This window comes from Pantherophis guttatus, chromosome 1 (assembly GCF_059756535.1).
Source record: "Pantherophis guttatus breed Tessera chromosome 1, ASM5975653v1, whole genome shotgun sequence".
NCBI classification, from domain to species: domain Eukaryota; kingdom Metazoa; phylum Chordata; class Lepidosauria; order Squamata; family Colubridae; genus Pantherophis; species Pantherophis guttatus.
In genome coordinates, this window is record NC_142063.1 from 341,867,256 (window position 1) to 341,879,586 (window position 12,331).

A 12,331-nucleotide genomic window follows, 5' to 3' on the forward strand; every position below is an offset into this window, starting at 1 on the left:
ACCAACTCAATTTTATGACCTATTTTGCAGCGGTCATTGAGTGAGCGCGGTGATGGTTAAATGAACTAACGCTTCGCTAGGCCATCTGTGCCAAAAGACGAGTAAATGCTGGTTTTTGCCGAAACCACAGCAAAACGTGGTCATGTAACTGCAGATCACTGCAAATGGTGGTAAATGCGGTCTGGTTGCTAACCGACAGGGCTGTGAGTGTGAGCACTTGTGACACACAAGCTGCGTTTGCAGAGCACACTTAAACCAGGTCAGTCACAGACTTGCTCCTTTTTTTCGAGGTGTGAAATTTTCATTACTTTTTAAATTGGTGGCTTAAGTGTGTTCTGCAAACAGCCCGTATGGTTAGTTCATGATTTAATGTATTGCCCAAACACCAGAAATTAAGATTACTCCAGTAACCAGATTGTTTGTTAAATCAATACAGGTAATCCTTGACTTACAACAGTTCATTTAGTGACTGTTGGAAGTTAACAATGGTTCTGAAAAGTGACTTGTGACCATTTTTCAAACTTTTGCAGCATCCCCATGGCCATGGGATCAAAATTCACTCGTGTCAACTGACTCATATTTATGACGGTTGCAGTGTCCCTGGGTCATTGACCACCTTCCGACAAGCAATGGGGAAAGCCAGATTCCCTTAACAACCGGGTTACTAACTTAACTGCAGCGATTCACTTAACAACTGTGGCAAGAAAGGTTGTAAAATGGGGCAAAGTTAATTTAACTCTCTCGCTTAGCAACAAAAATTTTAGGTTCGATTGTGGTCATTAAGCTGAGGACCTAATGTAGCATCCCCAGATGCCTAACAATCATTTAACAAACATCACGGCTTTACCGCTTTTAGGCTATCTTTAAAAGTTTGCACCTGAGGGCAGGACAAGAAGCAATGGGTGGAAACTCATCAAGGAGAGAAGCAACTTAGAACTAAGGAGAAATTTCCTAGCAGTGAGAACAATTAACCAGTGGAACAACTTGCCTCCAGAAGTTGTGAATGCTTCAACCCTGGAAGTTTTTAAGAAGAGGTTGGATAACCATTTGTCTGAAGTGGTGTAGGGTTTCCTGCCTAACCAGGGGGTTGGACTAGAAGACCTCAAGGTTCCTTCCAACTCTGTTATTCTATTCTATTCTATTCTATTCTGTTCTGTTCTGTTCTGTTCTGTTCTATTCTATTCTATTCTATTCTATTCTATTCTATTCTATTCTATTCTATTCTATTCTATTCTATTCTATTCTATTCTATTCTATTCTATTCTATTCTATTCTATTCTATTCCTAATTCTAATTCTAATTCTAATTCTAATTCTAATTCTAATTCTAATTCTAAAGATACTTAAAATGTTAATATCAAAAGGATGCACACGTGTCTTTCCTGTCGGTGTAATTCATTTATTTGGAAACTTTTGTAGGGATGCCTTCCCTATCTGAGCATTTTCTCCTCCGGATTTCCAAAAGGCTTGATTTCAAGAGATTCAAGAGAAATCTAAAATCAGAGAAGAATGCAAACTGCTTTTGCATTTGCGCAAACGCAAAGCCGTTTAACCGGTTACAGGGAAGCGGAGCCTAGGCGAAGATATCTCGGACATCAGTGTTTGTGTGTGTAGACAAAATAACCCGGGATTGCATTTGATAATTACTGCTTGAGGAAAGGACTTGGGAGGGAGGTGGCTTGTTCTCTTGTTTGTGTTTTATATTCATTCACCAGATTTCACACCCTTTACGTTGTCAACTTCACATTCAGTAGAGTTTCAAGTGACCAGAAACTTTATCTATCATCTCAGCTGGACCAGGCCCAATGCCCAAGACAGTTCGGGAGCCTGGAGCTATTTGTGTGCGGCCAGCATCCTGGATTAAGCTCACGGTCAAGCCGAGCACTTTGGCCTCGTTTAAGAGCTGGACGATGGTCTCCTCGTCGGGCGCCTTGAGGACTACCTTGGGCTGTCCACAATATTCCCACTGCTTCAGAAGTTCAGGATTTCGATGGTGGACTTGCTTGTAGGCCGAAACGGCGGCGTGGGAGCACTGGGCTGCTACTTTGCCCTTGCCCATCTTTAGGTCATTCCGGACTATGATCACCATCTTGAATTCTCCGGATTCGCCCATTATACTGGCTTCGTTGCCCAGCTCGTTGGCCATCATAGTCAATCTGGATTTGGCTGGCCGGAAAAGCCGCGCTCGTATGCTCCAGCCCAAGCATACTCCACAGGTGACACCAGCAATTAAGCCAAAAACCCCAGGCCTAGCCAGGTAATCCATCACGCATCTGGAGAACAAGGAGAAAAGCAACGGTCGGATCAATAGGAAAGCTTTAAGTTCTGGCCTTCATCATCACAGGCCTATTTTTGCGCTTGGAGATAGATAAGAGTAGTGTTCGACTTACAACCATTCACTTAGTGAACGTTTTGAAGTTACAACAGCACTGGGAAATAAGTGACTGACGAGCGTTTTTCACATTTACGACTGCTGCAGCATTCCCCCAGGGTCAGGTGATCAAAATCCAGACGTTTGGCAACTGACTCATATTTATGACGGTTGCAGTGTCCTGAGGTCATGAGATCACTTTTTACGATCTTCGGACAAGCAAGGTCAATGGGGAAGCCTGATTCGCTCAATAAATAACCATGTTACTAACTTTTAACAGATTAAGAGAGTTGGAAGGGACCTTGTTAGGTCATCTAGTCCAACCCCCCACCCAAGCAGGAGCCCCTACACCATTTATGACATAGCAACTGCAGCGGTTCACATAAAAACTGTGTCAAGAAAGGTGGTAAAATGGGGCCAAATTCACTTACCTGTCTTGCTTAGCAACAGAAATTTTGTGCTCAATTGTGGTCATAAGTTGAGGACTACCTGTTCATTCATTTTGGCCAAACAATGTTGACTGGCAGCCCCCAGGGGGACAGCCTTCTCTGTGGGGGCACCTACTATCTGGAACGAGCTCCCCCCGGAGATACGGAGGATCCTGGATCTGCGTACCTTCCGTCGCGCGCTCAAGACGTTCTTATTTCATCAAGCTGGCTTGACCTAAGTCTTTCCCCTTTTTAAATGGAAATTTTAAATTTGGTTTTAAATTATTGGGGTTTTAAATTTGTTCAGCCTAATTATTTAATTTGTTTTATTCTATTTTAAATTTTGTATTTATATGTTTTATTCTATGGCTGTTCACCGCCCTGAGTCCTTCGGGAGTAGGGCGGTATACAAATTCAATTAATTAAATAATTAAATAATTAAATAATTAAATAATTAAATAATTAAATAATTAAACAAATAAATAAATAAATAAATAAATTTAATTTAATTTAATTTAACATTAAGAATACCAATAGAACATGCAATGTTGATATACTTGTTTGGCCGAACTATCTTGAAAATGCAGTTGACATATTGGAATTCAGCATTGATGTCCACAGAAGACAGTCACAAAGTATTTGCAAATATCCTAAATTCCTTGAATGACTTTGGTTAAAACATTACATTTAAAATAATGCTAGTAAAGAGTTGAAGAGTACTTAATTCTAAGGGGTCTTTGATTTTTTTTCATTTCAACCCTGAACTAAAAATATTCTCTATCAGTACTTAATTCTAAAAGACAGCTTGCAATTGTACATAGAGTCCTCCACTTACAACTGTTTGTTTAGTGACCACTTGAAAGTTACAATAGCACTGAAAAAGGGACTCACAACTGGTGCTCGCGCAGCATTCCCATGGTCCTGTGATCAAAATTTGAATATTTGGCAACTAGCATGTATTTATAATGGTTGCAGTGTCCCAGGGTCGTATGATGGCCATTTCTGACCTTCCCAGCCAGATTCTGACAAGCAAAATTAATGGAGGAAGCTAGATCTGCTTAATGACTACATAATTCACTTAACTACAATGATTTGCTTAACAATCATGGCAAAAACGACAAAAAACTGGGCACAATTCAGTTAAAAATCACCTTGCTTAGGAACATGTCAGGATAGTGTTGATTTAAAGCTGACCAGCCAATGTAAAAGCAACTGTAAAGCTGATGAAATGTAAGGCTGATGCAATGAGAATGAATCAGCATTGGTATAGCCAGTTTGAGACTCTGAAGGGGTCCACACAAGTCTTTTACTCCTTTAAGAGGTGTTTATAAATTTCAGCCAGGAGAGGGCGTATTCTCTCTCCTTGTGTCCGGTATTCATTGCAGCGTTCTCCGTGTAGAGTTAAGAAGAAGTTTGATTGCTTGTAAGGTATTTGCCAACCACGTATATTTCTGTACGTCTTGTATATAAACCACTGTTAAATGTCTAAGTTTCTCTGTGCTGTGTTTTGCTCCTGCGTTGTCTCATAGTAGTAGTCACGCTGCAAACGCTCTGACAGAACAGACATTCTGGCCCCAATTGTGGTCGTAAATCAAGGATTACCTGTATGGACACTATTAGAATTACCTATTAATAAATGAATGAAACTATTTGTTATATAAATCCATAAACCCACCTAAATCCACTGTATAACTCCATCAGGAGCCTGGTAGCGCAGTGGTTAGAATGCAGTATTGCAGGCTAACTCTGCTGACTGCCAGCAGTTCAATCCTCACGAGCTCATCCTTCTGTGGTCGGTAAAATGAGGACCCAGACTGTTGGGGACAGTATGCTGATTCTGTAAACCACACACAGGGAGAACTGTAAACCACTATGGAGCAGTATACAGGTAGTCCTCGATTTACAACAGTTCATTTAGTGACCGTTCAAACTTACAACGGCACAGAAAAAAAGTGACTTATGACCGTTTTTCAAAGTTACCACCTTTGCAGCATCCCCATGATCGTATGATCAAAATTCAGAATCTTGGCAACTGGTTCATACTTATGACCGTTGCCGTGTCCCAAGGTCATGTGATCAGGTTTTGCGACCTTCTGACAAACAAAATCAATGTGGAAGCCAGATTCACTTAACAACAAGGTTACTAACTTATCAACGGCTGTGATTCACTTAACAACTATGGCAAGAAAGGGCGTAAAATAAGGCAAAACTCACTTAACAAATGTCTCACTTAAACAACAGAAATTTTGGGCTTAATTGTGGTCGTAAGTCGAGAACTACCTATATAAGTCTACTCCTAGTGTCTGTCTGTCTGTCTCCCTCTCTCCCTCCTTCTCTCCTTTTTTGGTTAAGTTTATTTTGTGCCTGTTTTTAGATTGTAAGCTTCAGCTGATTCTGAATATACTCACCATCATCCTACACAGGAAAAGTTGCTTTCTTCTTTCTTTTTCCATTTTTTAAAATTACACAAAAGTAACAAACTTGTGGCATCTTATGAATTAACCCAATCTTGACAGCAGAAGGATTATGACTCAGTGTTGGAATTAAAGTTACTAAGGCCAAGAAACCCTGGAATGGATGATCTTCATGGGGCTTTTCCATCCTACCCCATGCCTTTTCTCTCCTGATGAACAGCACCAGCACTTCAGAGGGGTTTAACCGGCGTACAAGAAGTCCTCGACTTACAACAGTTCATTTAGTGACCATTCAATGTTACAACAGCACTGAAAAAAGCGACTCACGACCCTTTTTCACACTTCCCCCCAGTCAGGTGGTTTACATTCGGCCGCTTGACAACTGACTCACATTTGTGACGGTTGCAGCAGTGTCCCGGTGTCATGCGGTTTCCCCCTTTTGCGATCTTCTAACAGGCCAAGTCAACGGGGAAACCAGATTCATTTAAACCATCTGGTTTCCCTGTTGACTTGGCCTGTTAGAAGTCTTCCTAGCTGAAGAACTGCGGTGACTGGCTGAACAAACGCGGTGTGAAGAGTCGCAAAACGGGGCAAAAAAACTCCCACTCCACAAATGTCTCACTTACTTAGCAACATAAACCTTGGGCTCCACTGTGGTCGTAAGTTGAGGACCTCCTGTATTTTTCTTATACCTAAGCACAGACCAGACTTTTTTCCCTTCCTAGCTGGCTGGTGGTCTGGTAGGGAGGCCAGGACTGGTTCCAAGTCACCACCTGAGCCTCGGTGGCTGCAAGGGAAGTGGGGCCTAGGCCTGTCCACCCCCACCCCCCCCGTTCTGTCCCCATCCCACATGCACACACACCAACAGACGTTCAAGAGTTAAAGACTAAACCAGCCGACAAAATCCTTTTCCTTATGATAACGGAACTTGGCAACAACCTAGTGGCTGCCTGCCAAGAGTTTATTACTATAATAATATAACTTCTCCCCGCTTCTGGTACATCAAAAGAAACAGCTCAATAATTACTGAGTCAATCAAGTCCAGAGATAATCCAGCAAAGTCTATAGCCAAAAGTCCGGCAATGCAGAATGGCGTGGAAGCTTTCAGCTTTGTTCGTCACAAGGTTTGACTGGCCACCACGCTCCTTTTTATACCCTGTGGGGTGTGGTCCAGTGACTCAGTCTAATCTCGGGCACGCCTTTTCTTCTGTTGTGCGCGCTTATCTCTGCGACGCTGGCGTGGATCCAGCCAAGACTCATTTCCCTCATCACTGTCCACCTGTGGCTGCGTGGACGTGCTTGGCCCCGGCCCTATCTCTTGCCCTTCGGCGGGCACCGAAGGCATTGCCAGAGAGGAGGGTCCTGGAGAGGGAGGCCTTGCCAACTCCTCTCCTTCACTCTCGGAGTCCTCTCCTGCCGATGACACAGACTCAGGTAACGGAGCCACAACACCCCCATCGCTGCTCCCCATTGAACCCCATCCTAGTTTCCCCTGTGGGGGGCTCCATCACAAGAGGCTTTTAAGAAGAGACTAGAAAGGCCTTTGATTGAAATGATATATAGGGCATTATTTCTCAACCTTGGCCGTTTGAAGGTGGGTGGACTTCAACTCCCAGAATTCCCCAGCCAGCAAAGCTGGCTGGGGAATTCTGGGAGTTGAAGTCCACCCACCTTCAAACGGCCAAGGTTGAGAAACACTGGTATAGGCTCTCGTGCTTGAGCAGAGGGTTGGACTAGAAGACCTCCAAGGTCCCTTCCAACTCTTTATTATTATTATTATTAAATGCAAAGAAGCCCCTTCGAAAGGCGGCAGGTCTTTCTGCCTCCCCCCCCCCACCCCACACAAACCTTTTTTTTTTTTTTTTCAGCCCGCCTTCCTCCTCCTCCTCCGGCTCCTCGTCGCCCCTCCGCCCACGCCGACGTCACGCTCCCTCTGACGTCACAATCACCTCAGCCAATCGCGGCGCGGCGCGTGCCGAATCGGAACGCCGACCTCTCCACACACACACCCCCCGCGTAGGCGGGGCGCGCGAGGGACAGCTCGACCAATCACCTTTCCCCTTTCCCTCAGAGCGGCGCGCCGCTCGTGGCCGGACCACCCCCCCCACTCCCACTCCCCCCCCCCACAGCATTTCACCTTCTCCAGTGGGCCGGCCGAGCTGAGGCGACCCTGTTTAGGATGAAGGGGTGGGGAGTCTTGGGGTTTTAAAGACCTCTTACTTTTTTTTTTCTTTTTTTTTTCCCTCCTCGGCTCGGTTGAAAATCCGCCTCAGCTCTCCAGCTGGCAAAAAAAAAAAAAAAACCGGAAGCGCGGCCGGCTTCCGGCGAACGAGGCCGGAAGTGATGTCAAGCATCGCCTCTTGCTGGACGAGGCGGGGCTAAGCCTCACTTCCGGACTGGCCCTGGTCCAGGAGGCCGAGCCGGAGGAGGAGCCGCTTGCGGCCGCCGCGGTAGCAGCCGGAGCAACAGCAGCACCAACAGCAGCTTCAGGAGCGGCGGCGAAGAGGTCGGACGCAGCTGAGGAACCCCCGCGCGTATGTCCGTCCCTGAGCTGACGTAAGGTAACGGCCAGGGCCTGTAAGGGAGACCGGGCCCGGCTACGGGTCCCCAGGAGGGTCATAAAAGGCGCGAACGAGCCCCGAAGAGCAGAACGAGCGGTCCCCGCTTTCCTCCGGAGGGCTCTCCTTCTCCTTCCCCCGCAGGCTCCACATCCCTGGGGCGGGGGGGCTTTGCAGCCCAGGCTCCCCTCTTCTCCCCTCCCTCCTTTTGCCTGCCTGCCTGCCTTCCTGCCTTGCGAGGAGCCGAAGCCCCTCCACGTGGCTCTCCCAGGAGCCGGCCAAGCTGTCCTCTCCGATCCTACCGGCTGTCTCTCTGCCCAGAGCCCCCCCTCCTCCTTGCCTCGACCCCCCCCCCCGGCCCCCAATTGCTCTCTCCCCATGGCTGCCTCCCGACTTGCAAGGATCCCGATTCAGAATACAGCTGGAAGAGACCTTGGAGGTCATCTAGTCCAACCCCCCTCCCTTCTCAAGCGGGAGACCCCTCCCCCCCGTCCCAATGCAGACCAATGACAGCCCAGTCTAGTCTTTTTTTTAAAAAAAAAAAATCCCCAGTGATGGAGGTACCCGCAACTTCGGGAGGCAAAACCCTTTCCTTGTTTTGTGGCCAAACCTCTTGGTGGGGTTGTATTTCTTGAGAAGCAAAATCAACGTGTCCCTCCGAAAGGGGAAAAAAAAAAGCCTTTGAAGTTTGCTATGGAGCCCAAACATGGACAAGGGCGAGTGGTGGGACAGCAGGGGGTTTCCTGTGTCCCGATGAGACATGAAGTTGGATTAAGGCAGAACTAGGTAAATGGGCTCCTCGGTTGGTGTAAGGCCACACTTGGAATATTGCATTCAGTTTTGGTTGCCAGAATGTAAAAAAAGATGTGGAGATCCTAGGAAGAGTGCAGAGAAGAGCAACAAAGAGGATTAGGGGACTGGAGGCTAAAACATACAAAGAACCGTTGCAGGAATTGGGTATGTCTAGTCTAGTGAAAATCAAGACTAGGGGAGACATGATAGCAGTGTTCCGATATCTCAGGGGCTGCCACAAAGAAGAGGGAGCCAAGCTATTCTCCAAAGCACCTTAAAGCAGGACAAGAAGCAATGGGTGGAAACTAATCAAGGAGAGAAGCAACCTAGAACTAAGGAGGAATTTCCTGACGGTGAGAACAATTAACCAGTGGAACAACTTGCCTCCACAAGTTGCGAATGCTCCAACACTGGAAGTTTTTAAGAAGATTTTGGATAACCAAAATGGATAAGATTTTGATGTAGGGTTTCCTGCCTAAGCAGGGGGGTTGGACTAGAAGACCTCTAAGGTCCCTTCCAACTCTGTTATTCTGAAAAAGAAGCAGATCCAGTTGGAAGGAAGGTCTGTAAAGCTTCTCTGTGGTCAGGGCCAAAGAGCCACCCCCACATTGGTAGGGATAATTATAGGAAAGGAATCCTTCCAGCCTCCACCATTCAGTCAGAACTGAAGAAGCTTCTTGTATGAGAAGCAAAACGTCTTCCAAAAAAAAAAAAAACCAAGAAAGTCCACAGTTGCCTTTTGAGAGAAAAAAAAACCTTTGGGATAACTGTGACCTGGATGACTGAGAATCTCCATAGACATATGAGGGGGGGGGGCAGCAGTGGGTTTGAATTTTTAAATGGTGGGATTGCCTTTTTTGGAAATCTTAGCATATATTTATCTCTCTCTTGCGAATCCTGCTAGCTCAAAACGGATGGTTCTAATGACCAAGTTCTTGCAGTATCAAGATCTGAGCAATTGTGACCTTGTGTTTAATTCTCCACCCCTTATGCTTCAGTCTCAATTAAAACTCCTGGCTTTCCCCAATAAGAAAATAATGTCACATATTAATTTCGTTTCCCTAGTTTAGTGTCAGCAATCCCTAGGAGTTGAGTTTAAACAGGCTTCAGAGGAAGCTGTGTTCTATGTTTCCCTAACAACTAAAGGGTTAGTTCAGATAGAGTGTTTCTTCTCTTCACACCAGATAATTTTCTTCCCTTTACTGCACTCCCTCTAGTGTCTATGTTTAGCAGCGAATGAGCCAAATCGATATTTTGCAACTTTGCTTTCCAAGAAAGACATTTTCCTAAAAAAGGGGTGAGAGGTTGCAAGCTGCGGATCGGTTTGTCTCCAAAGTACATTTGATGGGTGAGGGCTAAAATTGGAATTTCACGAGTTGCCTCGTCATTTGTGATGGGACAAGATTTGACAGGGCACTCCGCAAATCCGGTGGATATTTTACTCCTCTCTCTGTGTGTATTAAACGTTTTAGAATTCTGAAGGATCATAATTGTAAAACTCGCTTGTGGGACTTTGGGAGATGGGTTGAAAGAACTAAGGAATGCAGGTTGAAAACTTGAGATTGTGCTCTTATTTTTGGATCACAAGTAAATCACACTAAAATCCTTACTGATGGTTCCGCTTTGTAGTTTGAAGCATATCGCAACTGCTAGATGTTTATGGATTTTTAAAAACTGAATTGCTCTCTGGCGTTCAAAGTCTCGTTCCAGGTTGTCAAAAGTACTTTGTGCATATGCATTTTCAGGTGAAACAAAGTTCACCCGTTAATTTCTTTCTGGGCTCATTTGTTATTTATTGAGGTCTTTCCTTTTTTAAAAATTTCTACTTAGAGAATCAATTTTGATGGCTAATTAGTTGTACAGTAGGTAAACAATGATTTAGCTCAGCCCTTGTACTGGACGTAGATAAACCTGCTTGCTGATTTCATACATTGTGCTAAGGAACAAGATAGCTTAGCAGGAGAGTGTCAGAATAGAGTTGGAAGGGACCTTGGAGGTCTTCTAGTCCAGCCCCCTGCTCAAGTAGGAGATCCTATACCATTTCAGATAAAGGGTAGTCCAGTCTCTTCTTAAAAACCTCCAGTGACAAAGCACCCACAACTTCTGGTGGCAAGCTGTTCCACTGGTTAATTGTCCTCACTGTTAGAAAGTTTCTCCCTAATTCCAGTTGCTTCTCTCCTTGATTCATTTCCATCCATTGTATCTTATTTTGCTTTCTGATGGTTTGGAAAATAAATTGACCCCCTCCTTCTTCTTTGTGGCAGCCCCTCAAATCCTAGAACATTGCTATCATGTCGCCCCTAGACTAGTCCTTCTTTTCTCTAGACTAGCCAAATCCAAATTCTGCAACCGTTCTTCCTATGTTTTTTTCTCCAGGCTTTTAATCATCTCAGTTGCTCTTCTCTGCCCTTTTTCCAAAGTCTCAACATCTTTTTTGTAATGTGCTGACCAAAACTGGATACAGTATTCCAGGTGTGACCTTACTAAGGCTTCATAAAGCGGTACTACCCCTCTACATGTCAGCCTTTGGTAACCATTTCACTCTTCTCTGAATTGTACCATCAGAATTCAGTGGTGTATTTCCCCCCCCCTCATTCTGGGAATAACAGTATCCTCCTCCTCTTAAGAACTAAAACAAATGATCCTACCCACTCCAGCAACATCACTGAATCAAGTAAGACTATATAGGTAGTCCTTGACGTAGGACCACAATTGAGCCCAATTTTTCGGTTGCTAAGCAAGATGACTTTAAGTGACTTTTGCCCCATTTTCTGACCTTTCTTGCCACAGCTGTTAAGTGAATCACTGCAGTGGTTAAGTTAGCAACACGTTAAGTGAATCTGGCTTCCCTATTGACTTTGCTTGTCCGAACGTTGCAAAAGGGGATCAACGGTCGTAAGTGTGAAAAACAGTCATAAGTCATTTTTTTCCAGTGCTGTTGTAACTTGGAATGGTCACTAAACTAACTGTTGTAAGTCAAGGTCTACCTATAAAAGATCTATGCTCCAGGTGTCCAGAATCAGAAATAATGTGAACTCAATTGTAATTTGTCTATCTTCGTTTATTGCTTAGTGTTACATATTAATCCACTGATAGTTATTTGTTAAACCTTGTCCTAGAAAACCCAGCTGCTGAACAGTTTCAGGCAGATATCCGTGCATCTGGCCAATGCATCATCGACACAATTTTTTCATCCTGCACTTTTTTTTATTTGCTGTTATGGGAACATTTAGCATTTAAAGTACCTAAATGTACAAGATGATGTCAACAATACTCTTAAAAGTAGCAGCAATGATTCCGATAATGGTGATGTGCTTGGAAATTAGCTAATGTCAGAAGCAAAAGACCAGGCTCACAAGTGAAGGATTTGAATTAACTGATTTATTACTAAAAAGCTATGCGCTGGAATCTTTCAGACTAATGGTTAGCACTTGGATAGAGTTATTTATTTATTTATTTATTTATTTTTCAGATTTCTGTACCGCCCTTCTCCTTCCGGACTCAGGGCGGTGAATAGCCAAATATAAAACATTCATACACAAAAGTTAAAATAGATTTAAAATAATTAAATAAAATTTGGCCCATAATTTAAAACATTTCAATTAAAATCCATATCAAATTTTAAAACCAACCATAAAATCAGGACAGCCCGGCTAACTGAAAAAAGTAGGTTTTAAGGGCCCGACGAAAAGTCCGGAGGTCTGGGATCACTCGTATCTCTGGGGGTAGGTCGTTCCAGAGGGTAGGTGCCACCACAGAGAAGGCTCCC

At 44.4% G+C, this 12,331-nt stretch overlaps 2 protein-coding genes across 8 annotated transcripts in view; one reads left to right on the plus strand and one right to left on the minus strand.

The window, feature by feature from the left end:
• Positions 1-1,382: 1,382 nt before the first annotated feature.
• PTRH2 (peptidyl-tRNA hydrolase 2) lies at positions 1,383-7,566 on the minus strand. 5 transcript variants are annotated; one of them, XM_087890032.1, is made up of 2 exons: positions 7,433-7,566; positions 1,383-2,272 (listed from the first exon to the last, which is right to left on the minus strand). In XM_087890032.1, the coding sequence occupies exons 1-2, from the start codon at positions 7,564-7,566 to the stop codon at positions 1,747-1,749; spliced, it is 660 nt and encodes a 219-aa protein (XP_087746158.1). In that variant the 3' UTR covers positions 1,383-1,746. The 5 variants fall into 5 exon arrangements, with proteins under 5 accessions (XP_087746158.1, XP_087746173.1, XP_087746165.1 ...); XM_087890047.1 differs by having other exon boundaries at positions 7,350-7,439; XM_087890039.1 differs by lacking the exon at positions 7,433-7,566 and adding an exon at positions 7,061-7,148.
• The window catches only part of VMP1 (vacuole membrane protein 1), a 159,618-nt gene continuing 154,572 nt past the window's right edge, over positions 7,286-12,331 (plus strand). For 2 of the 3 annotated variants that reach the window (XM_087890016.1, XM_087890024.1), the window contains exon 1: positions 7,286-7,773. The gene's annotated coding sequence lies outside the window, so the exon portion shown is untranslated. The remainder of the gene's footprint in view (positions 7,774-12,331) is intronic. The other variant, XM_087890018.1, reaches the window with a different exon arrangement.